The sequence below is a fragment of the Gadus macrocephalus genome, chromosome 7, assembly GCF_031168955.1.
Source record: "Gadus macrocephalus chromosome 7, ASM3116895v1".
Classification (NCBI taxonomy): Eukaryota; Metazoa; Chordata; class Actinopteri; order Gadiformes; family Gadidae; genus Gadus; species Gadus macrocephalus.
The window spans coordinates 12,344,256-12,358,410 of NC_082388.1; the positions used below are offsets into that span (position 1 = coordinate 12,344,256).

Genomic DNA, 14,155 nt, shown 5'->3' on the forward strand with positions numbered 1-14,155 from the left:
GGTGAAAGAAGCAAGAGCATAGCCTTTCTGTGCTACTTTTACGATTTAATTTGAGTAGCCCTGAAATGTATTCATAAACATTATGCATTCCTCAAACGTAGCCTGCTTTACACGGCATGGGTGTAGTACTACTTAAGAGCACTCGATACTTTTTTATTTATAACACTTTATTTAGTAACGGAAGTTTTCAACCAATGATAGGAGATTGCCATACTGCTAAGCCATTTAAAAGTGCGGATGCTGCAGCATTTCCAATAAACCCTGATTCTATTGGACACTGCGAGCAGGTCCTTCCTCACGTCTAAGTGGATTTGGGGTTTGCGAGGAAAACAAGGACGCTGGTCATCTTGTTGTCGAAGGTACGATTTTCATTGTTTAAAAGTTGCCACATTTTATTTACGATGCTTTCAAACAGTCATACAGACTCATTTCAACTTGGTTAGCATACTGTTACCAGCTAGTCCGAATCTTTCAGGTCAGATTAATAGCAAACCGACCACCCAGAATAGTAACTATCATGTTAACTATTTGTTCACGATAACATACTATTTTTAATGAAACACAAAGATGATTTCTTTCGGGAAATGGGTAACAAACCCAATGAGAAGAGGTGTCCGTATGGAACGGGCTGTTGACAGTGTCCACTAGTGCTCACAGAGTTAATTTAAGTTGGCTAATGTCAGAAGAGAGCCCTTCGCTAGCTATACCCAGTGGACCAGATGTCACCGGTGGCCCTACAGGGTGATCAACACGGCCAAATATGCACCATGTCATGCCCTAACAGCGCTACATCTTATTACACTCGTAAGGTTTCGCTCACTAGCGGCATCATGTCACCGGCTGATTGGTTTGTTGTTAGCCGAGTTAGCTAGCAAATAAGCTAGTGGACTATTAGTCATGTTGATATTTTTACCCTTCTACTTTTTACTTGCACTATTAGTTCAAACGACATATTTGTTGAATTTGGAGGCGAATGCAGCAGCTGATTGGGTGGAGGCATGTGGGTGGTGTATTAGCTGTTTCATGACATAACTTATGCATTGAATGGCGTGCATAATGGCAAACAACTCAAACTTTTGTTGTTGGCCACTGTGGATTCATGTGAGTTGCCTACAGGGATTTGCCTTTAGGGGGGGTTTCAAAGTAGGACGAATTCATCCTTAAATAATGGGACTAAAACATCTTGTTGGGACAAAGGCAGGTGGTGAAAATAAACATTTGTACTTTGTCCAATGCAACAGGTTACTCTTGGAAGAGCTAATTTGATTCCTATACTTAATAAAGATGAGGGATTTGATGTTACTGTAACGTAGTAATTTATTATGTTAAATATCTAAATTGTCTGTAGCTACTTTAGATAAGCAAAGGTAAGGAATTATTTTTGCCAAAACTACCTGTTCCATTTATTTAGAAATTCATTCACACTCATGCAATATTGATTGTTGACAAATCACATGCAGTATCTTCTCATAAGATGATCAATAGATGCTGAGCCTCATTGCTTTGTGATATATTTAGAATAAACAAACCAATAATGACAGTGACACAATAAAGGCAGTTCGATCTTTATTTGTATGGATATGGGCCGTTGATGGTAACTTGCTGTTTTATCAACCTTCATTCATCTTTCTTTTTTTCTGAAGTTTTGGTTTTGGTATTCAGTTCTATTTGTTTTTGTGTGAAATGCTATGTCGGTCAGAAGTGGAAGTTTGTTCTGTGCGTTTTGTTTCAGGCGTGGTCTTGGAGAGGGTATGGAGAACCCTGGACAAAGAGGGGAGACGATGCCTATTGCAATGCATGACAGGTACAGTCCATTTACATCACTCTGGCCCATGTACATATTTCACTGATGTAATTTAAACCGTTTTTTGCTTTTCTTTTTTTCGTTTTTTGCTCTGATGACTATACTGATGGTAATAAACCAGATATGAAGAATAAAATAATAAATGGAAGCATAAACCTATAAATACCTTTGGGTTGGTGTTAGCCTAATGCTCTTCCGAATGAAGGCGGAACTATTGGTACACTTTTGTTTAAATACGTTTTTATTGCTCTGGACACGTGATGCAACTAAATCGTCTTTAATATGTGTATGAACAAAGTAATGGTAGCAAACGGTAGCTTTTGAACAACCTTTAATAACTGAATAAATGTGTTTACCTCACATAATTTACATGAAGTAATTTAGCTGAAACTTTATCCAAAGCATCAAGTAAGCATGGCAGAGCTGTGGTCTGCTACTTGAGACACCACTTCAGTTTCTAGAAGCTTGAAGGCATTTGTTTATTTGCTGCACTGTTGAAGGACAAACCGCATTATCTCAAATGGCGTTTGGGTCTGGGATTTGACGGGCTCCGTCCAAAAAGCCACGGTTCATTTTAACGTATCGAGTTGTCGATTTTGCGGGTGTGCTCGGCATCTCTGTCTGGCCACTTGACCCATTTCCTGACGAGATTTGACTCCGAAACAGATGGCTTTAGAGTGGCCTCTAGAATATGCTGGTACACACTAACCCTCATTGGCTAGATCATTTTCCCTGACTAGAAGTTGTTGAAAGTACACAACACATGGCGTTGGTTGCTATTCCGCTCTCCAGTGTTTATCGGTATTCCACTGTCCATGATTGGACGTTTGTTTGTGCAACGTCCAATCATGTCTCAGCGAAACGTTGAGTCTTGAATTTGGTTTACACATTTGTTAACATGCATTTCCATGAATTAAGCTTCTCGAAATAAGAGGACGAGATGACTTGTACTTGAGAGTAGAGTAATGGTGCAATAACAAGGGAAGCAGTAATAGGAAAGGTGTTTGACAATACCAAACAAATATAGGCCATCAGCAATGTTTTTTTCTGTCATAGTTGTGTTTTGAACTGCTGTTGAGAACAGTGTAATGGTCTAAAGATCCCTAAGTAGATGTTTTTTGAGTTTCCAAGGCTTGCCAGCGCTTGTTACTGGACGAAGTAGGAGCTGTCTTGAATGTTTTCCGTTAGTATTGGAAATCGCCTTGAAGCCAGGTGATGAACGGCGGCACAAATTGCTTCCCTTTGATCCGCAAATAAAATCCATTGCAGATGTCTTTTCTATTCCTAGTGCCGCTTTCAACACAAACCTGAACGCTGCTTTTATAGAGGGCAGCATGTGGAGAGCAGCATTAAAAAAACGAAACCACAGTAATCATCTTTAATGCAGCCATGTGTGCCAGACCATAAGCATCTGGCTGATATTACATTCTCAATTAATATGTAGGTAATAAAGGTGGGCCATACTTGCACGCATGGGGTTTGCGTTTGTATATTTAATTAGGTCCACTACTAATGATGGTTCAGAATAATATTACAATGGAGGCCCTGGTTAGGCTCCTAGTAGGAACGATTTCATTCATTATGTGAATGTTGAGTGCATACAGTATTTCACACGCCTCGTGTTCTTTTCTTATATTATCACCTGAGGCTGAAATTACTCGATACTTATGTCTTGTTCAAACAAGGCATTTTAATATTTTGCAAAATTGTGATTCGTATTTGCTATCATTTCAATCATAGTCATGAATACAGACAACAAAACATGGTAAAAAAAAAAAACATGGCATTATTTAAAAAATTGAAATGGGAATGTGATGGATAGAATTCTCAGCTGTTTGAAATTTAGATTTGAAAGTTTGAATTCAGTATTTTATTGTAAACTGACAAAATTAAGCCTTTACTGTTAAACGGGTCGGACTTCCCGAAAAATAATGCTAAATTAGCAATGTTTAGGTGTTGCTGTTTATTTTTAATTGAACAAAGGTCACGCATAAAGTAGGTTATTAAGAAAAAGGTTTTCAAGGCTTGAAAGGCTAGCGTTTGTTCTTGTGTGAGTATTTAAAGTTATGTGCTTTCTTTAAACAAACCATCATTTTAGATGTATAACCTTTTATATTGATACATTAATGTAAGCAGCCAGACGGTATTGGTATGGATGCATTTAATGAAAGTCTTTGATTAGTGGGGATAGAGCTTTGGGGATTTTGGCTCCCAGCGTTTGAAATGTGCACAGATAGAGCACCAGAGGAGACCTTTTCCTGCCGAGAAGGTGTTGCTCTGACTGTGAGGAGGTTATGCAGTTCATGCCAAGGCTGTGGGTGTTAATTCAAAGAGGAAGAGAACATTCTTTAGGGCACACTGTGTTTGATGTTTATTTCGTAGCTTGGGCCCTGGAAGGAAGGGAAAGTATAGGATCGTTCCTCTGTTATATCAAGTCAAGGATGATTTGATGGGTTCTTATTGGATTAGCTGGAATTCTCAACTCAATACTTTTCCCAAATCGGTTTAATTGTTTTTTATGTTATATTAATCAAATAAATATAATTATTAATCTAACTTGCAACAATCTTAATTTTTTGTTATTACTATGCAAGTATGGAAGAGACGGCTAAGCTATTGCTTTTCATGCAAAGCATTGAATTCTAGCTTCTGCACAGATTGGCATAACAAAGGCTGTCAGCAAAATTGTATGGTTCCTTCTAACCCCAGTGTTGTAGGTCCCGTTTCTCCAACAAGATGGCGCCCTTTCTGAGCTTCCACTGGTCTCACCGAGAGGCTGATGGAAAGGGAGGGGTTTCTCACCTCCTCCTCCCTCTCCCTCCTCCCCTCCCTCCTACCAACTGAAATGCAGCAGAGGAAATAGCCACTGTGGTGGATCCAACCCATTGGACTCCCAGCGCTGCTGCTAGTGCTGCTGCTAATGTCACTAGCCTAGTCTTTAGCCTGCACTCCCTTCTACCAGGGTCTTTCTTCCTCTTCTTCCCCCTCCTCTCTCTCTCTCTCTCTCTGTCTCTTTTTTTTAATGGTGTTGGCCGTGTGGGATGGAATCGCGCGTCGTTGTCGGCAGGTTTTCCGTGGATGTGCTCTGTGGTGCGCGTGCGACCGTAGCACCGTTGTGGTGACAGCAGCAACATGCCACTGAAATGGAAAAGCGGGTCGCCGGTCAGCTGGAAATTCCCCGTGCCCGTGCTTAAGACGTCCAGGTCGTCGCCTCTGTCGCCTGCTTACATGTGAGTTGAGGGGGAGGGAGCGACGCTGGGGCGTTGGGGGTGGCCGATCAGGTGGAGGTCCACCGCCTTGGTAAAGTTAACCAGGTTTCATGTTTTTTTTTTTTCACAATAATTTCAATGCGTTTTTTAAATTGAATTGGGTTTGGTTTGAATGGGTCTCCTTTGGGTGTGAGAGGAGGGGGGGGGGGGGGGGGGGGGTCTGTGCGGCTGCAGCATTGATCTAGCAGGAAAGGATTGTGTTCACTGTGCTGAGTCTGCGCTCTGCCTGGGTTGTACTCCTCCTCCCTGTGGCTGGGACATCTATTGTATCGGTGGCCAGTGGAAAGCTGCGCTCCGTGCACGCAGCGAGGCCAATCCCGCAGATTGGTTCAGTGCACCGTGAGCTTTTGCGTCTGTGCCATTGCACTCTGCCTTGGGGCAATGTTTGTTTGGTCCTCTTTTAGTGGCTTTGGGAGGAGCCTGTCTTTGTGAGGGTGCATGATGTGTCCTGATTTAGGAGCTATTGTCATCTGCTGGTGCTCAGGGGAGGGGGGGGAGGGTAGACATCCTCTTCTTCCCTGTTTTTTGTCAGTTCCATGCTTAAACGCAATGGTTGACTAGTGCAGGGTGAACTAGCTTAGCGTGAATAAGCGTAGCGTGAATAAGCGTAGCGTGAATAAGCGTAGCTTGAATAAGCGTAGCGTGAATAAGCGTAGCGTGAACAGGCAATGGATGGGTTTGAGTGTTCAGTAGGCTCTCTTGTCTTCTCAGGATGAAGGTATTCAGGGCTCTCCTTGATGCTTGCTAGCATCGAGATATTAATTACAGGGAGGAAGAATGTTAAGCACTTTGCCCCCCAACACCTGTTCAGTGCCTTGTAAATAAAAATATTATTATTATTCATAAGGTTTTATTTAAATATTTATTAAGACTCACACTGCTCTTATGCCTGACCTTTTTAAGGGCTCACATTAGAATATTTCCTGAAATTCTAAACGATAACCATAGAGTCATAAATATTTATGTCATATTTTTGTGTCCCTTGAATAATAAGCACAAACCTTGTTATGAGTAGTAGAGCAGATCCTTTTTTAACACATAAGACTTTAATCCTCTTGGTCATGCTTGGGTTTTTAAGTATGTGTATTTGATTTGCTCTGAGACGCATTATCTATAATAACAATGACATGTAGCTGTGTAGTGCCAGTACCAAATTCTCCTTCACAACAATAAAATATTAAATCGCCATTCAAATTACGTAATTCACCATTATATATCATATTCTAGAGGTGTCTTCTTGGCATCACATCGTATACCATAATTGTTCATGTGTTTTTAATGCCTTCATTAGAAACCACAGTTATATTTAAAGACCCACTCCAGCAATGCCACAGTGTGTAGCTAATGTGTACGGCCTCCGCCCTCCTCTGCCTGGGTCTGTCTCTGCCCTACAACCCGGAGCTATTTTGATACATGTATATTGTATGTTGTGTTTTTAGACACACAGATATTGGGCCCCCAATTATAGGTTACTGTGGTCAGGGAAAATTTAGTCTGTCCTTGCCCCGTTGAGCACATAACCTCTGTCCCTTTCCAGTTCACTGGAGACGCCTTCCCTCCTCGCATGTACATCTGGTAAATTCTGTATGAGAGCGTCTGTATTGTGGAGCTTGGTGAAATGTGTGTGTTATGTGAACTGGTGTGTCTTTAATTGAGAACTGGATAGTAACAGTGTCCTTGCATATGTGTGGCTGCCTGCAGCGAGCCCACTCTCGTCTATATATAAACAGAGTAGCTGCCCTTGGTGCAGATTTCATTTTAGTAAAGAATGGCGATGGTTCAGTGCCTCTAACTGCCATGGCTTGATTCCAAGCTAGGTGAAACACGTTGTCGGGTTCATCCTTGGCTTTTTGTTTCAAACAACTGGGTTGGTCATTTAACAAAATAAATGCATCGATCAGGGTATAATCAGCTCTGATGTGATAGTTTCCTTCTAGTTTTTCTTTCAACATGGATTTGAAGTGCTTGCGTCTGTCTGCTTGCATCATTGAGATAGCACTGTCCGTCTGTTCTTTTTTTAGGAAGAAGATGCTTTGGTTTACCACATGGGCTTCCAGAATTAGAGGTGGTGTAGGTTGTTGCTATATGGATGTGGGAGAATCTCTAGGCAGTTCAGCACGAGCTTCAAATATGCTAGTAGATCATGTTCCTTTTTTGTCTAGTTTGCACTACTAGGCAATGGCATAGAATAAACTATGAATTGCCAGTGTTGCTGTTTGTTACTTGATTTCATCTTGGATAATGGATACGTAGAAAAAAAGCGCACTTTTACTTCTTAAATGGAAATGAGAAAAGTCTGGCTTCTGTTGCTTAATGGTTGCATCGTCATAACTGCTGTAACAGGGAATTACCATAATGATGATCTCTTTTTTTTTTTAAGCTTCTCTTGCATTGTACTACTTGAGTATTTAGTACAATGTTGTATAATATATCTTGCAACAATAACAAAGAAGAGTCACTGTCCAAAATTGGACCATCCATTATTGGATGGTTGAATGTACGGCCTTTGTTCATACACTGTTTGTGAGGAGGAGTATTCAAGCTTCAGAGAGTCAGAGACCTCTTGTGATGGTGCACCAAGCATGCATTGAGCCAGTTTATTTTTTTTAAACCTCTGTGTTGGGCTAATTACTAATTCCAGATGGTTGACTCAAAATATGTGGGTAGTTTTACATATAGACGTTGAACATAGACGTTCCATTTCACTTATTGAAGTCACTCATAATCATTCACCAACCGAGTAATTCTGACCAGCTTGCCATTCGCGGGTTGGCTATCTTGGTCCACAGTGTGTCAGGACAGTTGTGTCTGTGAGGGAAGTTCTACCCATGTTAACTTGGGTGTCGCTCAGTTGCAGTTGGGTGATGCTGGCATACTACGCATTTTAAGGTACTTTCATTTTAGGGTGCTTGGAAAGAATCAGGGTTTATTATGTTGGCATCTGAAGGTACTTGGTGTGGAAAATTACTGTTAATAAAATGTTAACTTGGCATCAAGTACTTGATATGTTAGGGAATATTGCTTATTGGTCCGCATGGTATGTATCAGGGCTTGTAATGGTGTGTGTGTGTGTGTGTGTGTGTGTGTGTGTGTGTGTGTGTGTGTGTGTGTGTGTGTGTGTGTGTGTGTGTGTGTGTGTGTGTGTGTGTGTGTGTGTGTGTGTGTGTGTGTGTGTGGGGTAAAGAACTGTTTGCATAATGTGGGTGTACCAAGTTGATATGTCTTTGGCTTATTGGTGTGCTTGGTATGATAAGGTGCTTTCTCCAGCCGAACATCAGATATTTCCCTGGGCAAATGAAGGTTAGACAACTAGACTGATGGTGCTCTTTGGTCCAGATAACAATGACGCACTAGCAAGGTATCCACAGAACAAACCTGTACAGAGACTTATGCATTAACCAATAGTACCTCAATGCCCAAGGCAACGGTCTGGCTTAATGATGAATGGCCAGCCATTAATTGTAGTCGCTCAAAGAGGCCTGAGAAACAGGAATGGGAAGGGAAGGCGGGTGATTTGTTGTAACCTGTCCAGTAGCTCCACCTCCACATCTCTGTACGTATGTATGTACGTATGTATGCATGTATGTATGTATGTATGAATGTATGTATCCTTTAGCCAACACTTGGCAAGCTTGACAGCGTTTATCTGGTGAAACAGCTGTTTCCAAGTTGGATGTATGTGCACTGTATACTATAATGAGAGCAAGACTTCAATACATTCGCCAGTAAATCATGTGGAGAAATCTCTTGAGTCGGGCTTAAATCAACTGGCATGGTTAATGTGCCAACATGACAGTTGCTTTAATTGGAGCATGGCTTTAACAAGCCAATTTATTTGGAGTGCATGTTAATGAAAGAAAATAGAAGTAGCCACCAGCGGTACAACCTAGAAACCAGAACCTGCCTTTGGCTTGGATGGTTCCGAGCTCAGTTTAACCATCGGCCAACTGTTTTACCCAGTAACGAGTAACGCGTACCTGAGAGGGTGGCCTGAAAATAGGACAACTGACCGGCTTAATTATGCATGTACCATTTCCTGATGAAGGCTTTTCTATATAGATTGGACGGCTGCCATTTCCCCATGTTGATGTTTATGAGCTTTGGCTCTGCCATTGGCCGCCTTTGCTGACTGATGTGCCTATGTCCAACCTATCGGATACGGCTATAGGTTAGTCTGTGAGGAGAGGACCTGGCAACTCAGGGTTTAGTGGTTGAGGACACAGCAGTGTTTTTAATTTAAGCAATAACGAGGACGGCTCCTTTTTTATTGTGGCGGCTGCACTTTTCTTTGGCAGAAATTCTGCAGAATAAATGTTTATTTTAGTTGAATGAGCCTGCCTTTTGAGAACTGCTGGCTACATTGCATCTGTGCGGAGTGGATATGAAAGCAGAAGGACAACTTACTGTTCTCCACCTGATTCTGTCTGGAGACACGCGCACGCTCGCATGCTCAAAGTATAAAGTCGATTTGGGCTTTGCTTTCCAAGTTCATTGTAATTTAAATGGAACCAAAGTTGGCTAAAAACACAGAATGTTTTTCGACGATCCTTATAAGTTATATTCATCTCTGAAAATTAAACCTGCCTATCACTTTAAATTTGATCCTTCCTACAACTACTGTCTAATATCTGATCTGAGAATATTGTTTAGCTAGGCTGAATTTACACGCATCCCAACAGAAGCATCAATACAAAAATAATAACAATACATTACCAAACCCATGTTGATTCATAGCAATGGACGTAGTCTCACTCAGAAATACATGCACATGTTGTATGTTTCATAAGAGTTTAGCTCTGCCCTTGTTGTTCTTGGCTCTCAGGATGCAGGCTAGCCTTTGAGCGGTGCAAGAGCGCAGGCTGTGACTCTAGTCTTTCTGATAGATGATTAGGATGCTCTTGACTTATTTCCCTACTTCATCCCTCCTTTCCTTTACTTCTGACCTTTACCCTGCCTATGTGGGCTGTTTTTGTGAAGTCAATGAATGATGTGTGAATGTGAAGTGGATATTGGATAGCTAAACTAAAATACAAATTTGGACAAGATACAATACCATGTCCTCGAGGTGTGAGCTGTTCGTCTAAGGACTTGTGTTGAGAGGAGACACTGCCCAGAGGAAAACAAACTGGTGCAATCATTCAAGTGGGTTTGTCTGCTAACTGCAGGTAGCGGTGCATTGAGGGATGGGTTGTAACAGTTTGACTAGTTGAGCTGAGCACCCTGCAGCGACTCAAGCCCAATGGAACGCTTGTTATTCAACACAAATCTGCAATTTCTTCTGTGCAAACACGCCACTATCAATCCGCAGGGTCTAGAATTTTCCATTTAGGTTCACGAGTAACTTCATACTGCTCCATACACTGCATTGTTTCAATGTTTCTATCTGCCAACCTCTAATTTCAATGTTATGAACAGATGCCTATTAAAGAAACAACATTGAACCCAATTACTGACCTAACTATGAAACTGTAGAAATAGTTTTCAGTGACCTCAACAGTAACCACTTAGTCTTATTTATTCACTGGCTTTTATATTTGTTATTACCATCCATCTTTTAATATGGTGCTTTAATGTGTAATTGTTAATAAAATGTGCTTTACAGATACTGTAGTCTAGAACGGTCTGGATTTTATGCCACACTTTTACCAGCGTTTTACCACACGTTTCCCAAAAGCGACAAAGATACGACAGCGGGATGCATCCGATCCTACTTTTACTTACTCTGCTACAGTACAATACCTTACATGAGCTATAGCTAGCTTGAAATAGCTGTAGCATTAGCAAGCATTTAGCATTGTAGCTCTGTTCGTGGCTCCGTGGTTCTACAGGAGCAGATCTTTGCACTTTTTTGAGTCTCACTGTGGTCTGCTGTCTTGTCTGTTTTCGTTTGCCAGCCACCAACACTCCTTTGTGGTGTGGACCTCACGCTCGCTCTTCGCAGCCTCTGCCACTTACCACCTGACGGGGTAAATGTCTGTTAGCACTGTAGTAGATTTTTGTCGTGCTCAGTGTCGCTGTGATCCTCCTCAGCATCTCCTTGTTTAGAGTGTACTTCCTCCAGAAATGCTGTTCCCAGAAGCTGTCTGTCGCCATTTACCTGGTAGATGTAGCTTAAGCCTCCCCCCCACCCGTTGTCTTGTGTATGTTAAATATAATTAAATGCTGCTTTACGTGTCATGGTTTGTATGTGTATGTGCTACAATTGAAGCATGTATATCTAGTAGTTCACAGTTTGACTAGTTTGCCTTGCGTGTTGTGGTGATGGACTCCGAAATTACTGTCAAGTTGGTTATCGTATTGTCCTTTTTAAGTGTTCACTTCATTTTTCTCGGCATGTTAATTGGAATTGCATTAAAGATTTTATGACAATGTTATTGTATCGATACAAATTTATGAAGAAAAAAATGTGCACAGACTACAATTATCAGCACTCAGACATGACCTTAGCACAGGCTTACATCATTCAAGCATTGCATAATTACTATTCTGCGTTTCATTTATTTTATATTAGTCAAAAAAGGTCAGTGGCCCACTTGAACCAATTATCTCACTGTGAAACGCTTTCAACAGTCATGATTTTCCCTGTCCATCAACCTCTATTGCAGGATCCAAGTGTCCATCTAACCAATTTTAATAATTCCCTATGTGCCCATTTCGCAGACACTTTCATCCACGGCGACATAATGACTGCTCCGGCAACTTAATGCACTCTGAGTGCTCTAGGTTTATTAGTCGTGGGAACACGACGGTAAACCTTGACGTTTCTGACAACCCTACAGCTGTCCCAAGGACCCTTCACCCTCGCGTTACGTTGCTGTTGTTAATGAGCACAACAGACTGTTGACAGTTTTGTCTGTTTACTGTGATTTTGTGCTCTTCTGTTTTCAGAGGGCATGTTATACACAAGCCGGTAAAGGTTTGGGCCTCTTGGCTTAGCATGCCTACATGTTAGGCTGTGGATATTGGGGCTCAAACAGAGGACCTCTCAATATTGACGTCAGAGAGGAGAGCTGTTATCTGACTCTAAGCAACCCAAATGGAAGTCATGGTGGTCAGGTGCATCAGGGAGATCCCACTAATGCCACACAATCGTGCACACTTTATGTACAGTCCTTCACAACTTCAGCATTTCCAGAGACAATTTGTCACTATTAAAAGTTAACTTGATTTTGAATAGGAAAGCCTTTTGCATAGTTCTATTTTTATGTATTTACTTGCTAACTTAAAAATGGTAATACCCAAGCAAAAGTTTTTGTTCCATGTAATAATGCATCCCATTTGATCTACTAAATTGGAAAAGCATGTCTCGAACTATGGGAAAAATCATATCCTTGTGTTTTTACATACTTGGCACCACACTTCTGCTAGATAGTGTAGTTCCGTCTACTTTCCATCATCCATAAAGTGCAGGGTTGCAGGGAGGGATTAAATTAGCATTGTTACTGTACGGTTCCTTAAGGTGGCAGTCGGACTGCTACTCTGTCCACTAAGCAGTTTGTGCTAGGCAGATTCCTTCAGCAGAAGGTCAGTGTCGTCGTCGTCCCCCCCCACTACCCCAGTCCCCTCATGCCTCTGTTGGGTTGTGCAGGAAGATATGTTTTAATATATTACTCCCACTGGTCCTCGTCCTTAATTTTGATCTTGACGATCTCGCTATCGTTGCCCCTACATGCCTTTTTTTTTTTTAAGGGGCATCATTAAAAATGTGCTATTTGCTCTTTAGTCATTTGGCAGATTCTTTCATCCACAAAAGCATCAGATACAGGTCTAGGATTAGGCTTCTTTCTCAGGGATGCCTACAGGTAGACTGCGGACATTGGGATTTGAACCTAGAACCTTTTGGTCGAGAGTCTACACCCTTACCCCTAGACGATCTTACCATACTAACTAATGCTCTTGCCGTTGCCTGACTATATTTCAATGTATTCCACCAATCTACTTCCCAAAACACTTGAAACAAATGTGTGAAACAGAGTGAAATGAGCCAGTTTTCTAACCAAGCTCCCTCCATGTTCCTCGTTTCTCCGGGCAGATCCCTGGTTGAGGACGACGACGCTCACATGAAGGTTGCGCTGGGCTACGGAGACGTGGGCGTCCCCTCCCACCTCCAGGCCTCCAAGACGGGGAACACTCGCTTCTTCACCAGCAACACACACAGCGCCGTGGTTCTGCAGGTAGACGGCCTGAGTCAGGGTCAGAATCACAGAAATGGGACGCGCCGAATGTACGGTAGAAATGGACTAAGGACTAAAAAGATGAATTTTGAACTAGAACATGCATTTTCTGCACAAAATGCGATGATTGCTGTAGTAAAAAATGAGGATGATAATATGTTTTGAATAAAGCCACATTGTTTAAGTCTATTAGTTAAGTGGTTACCGTTTTTTCTTGTATCATTGGCGCTAAAATGATTAATCAATTGGAAATATGTTTGTTATATATTGGGGCGTTTGTGTGGGGACCTCAATTTATTCTGATTAGAGCTAAGTGCTTCCTACATATCTGGTGTACTTCCGGTAGAATCTAAAGGCTGACAATAGGCAAGTTTCAGATGAGGCATGTGGCTTCGTTTGCCATTCGTCAGATGCATTCTGGGATGAAAAACGTCAGAAATACCTGTGATAACTTCCCATGCGACGAGTCGCCTGGCTTTCAAAACTCGGGGTAGTTTCAGAAAAACAACTTCCGCTTGCTTTTCTGGGCATTTTCTATCGAATAAGTGCGGACATAAGCCACTCCCCTCAACGTATCAAAACGTTGCCCTGGTTGGTTGGAATTACCACGTGGAATTTCCCATGTGAAAAATGACATATCTCCTTTCCAAGAGGCTTGCCCTCTCCCAAACTATGCTTGTTCAAACAACGAGATGTGCACCTGTGTCCGACTTGACGTTAGAAGCTTTGCATGTTAACATTGTTTACTCCATTTAGACTTTTGAACTGAAGTGAAATCTTTTCACTTGATTTAAGCCATTCCACATTTCCTTACGTCTTAAACTATGTGGCTTTATAAAAACATATTTCCACCTCACCTTGCATGAGGCAATTTCTGGAAATGCATATTCTAGTTGAAATTTTGAGTT

At 41.6% G+C, this 14,155-nt stretch overlaps 1 protein-coding gene across 5 annotated transcripts in view; it reads left to right on the forward strand.

Annotated features, from left to right (window-relative positions):
• The first annotated feature begins 230 nt into the window (after positions 1 to 230).
• The window catches only part of klhl13 (kelch-like family member 13), a 29,679-nt gene continuing 15,754 nt past the window's right edge, over positions 231 to 14,155 (forward strand). Inside the window, exons 1-4 of one of the 5 annotated variants that reach the window (XM_060055732.1) lie at positions 231 to 359; positions 1,733 to 1,804; positions 10,968 to 11,039; positions 13,106 to 13,247. In XM_060055732.1, the coding sequence (XP_059911715.1) occupies positions 1,752 to 1,804; positions 10,968 to 11,039; positions 13,106 to 13,247 (267 nt within the window). In that variant the 5' untranslated portion in view covers positions 231 to 359; positions 1,733 to 1,751. Of the gene's footprint in view, positions 360 to 1,732; positions 1,805 to 4,513; positions 5,035 to 10,967; positions 11,040 to 13,105; positions 13,248 to 14,155 lie in introns of those variants that run through there. The other 4 variants (XM_060055731.1, XM_060055734.1, XM_060055729.1 and 1 more) reach the window with 4 other exon arrangements.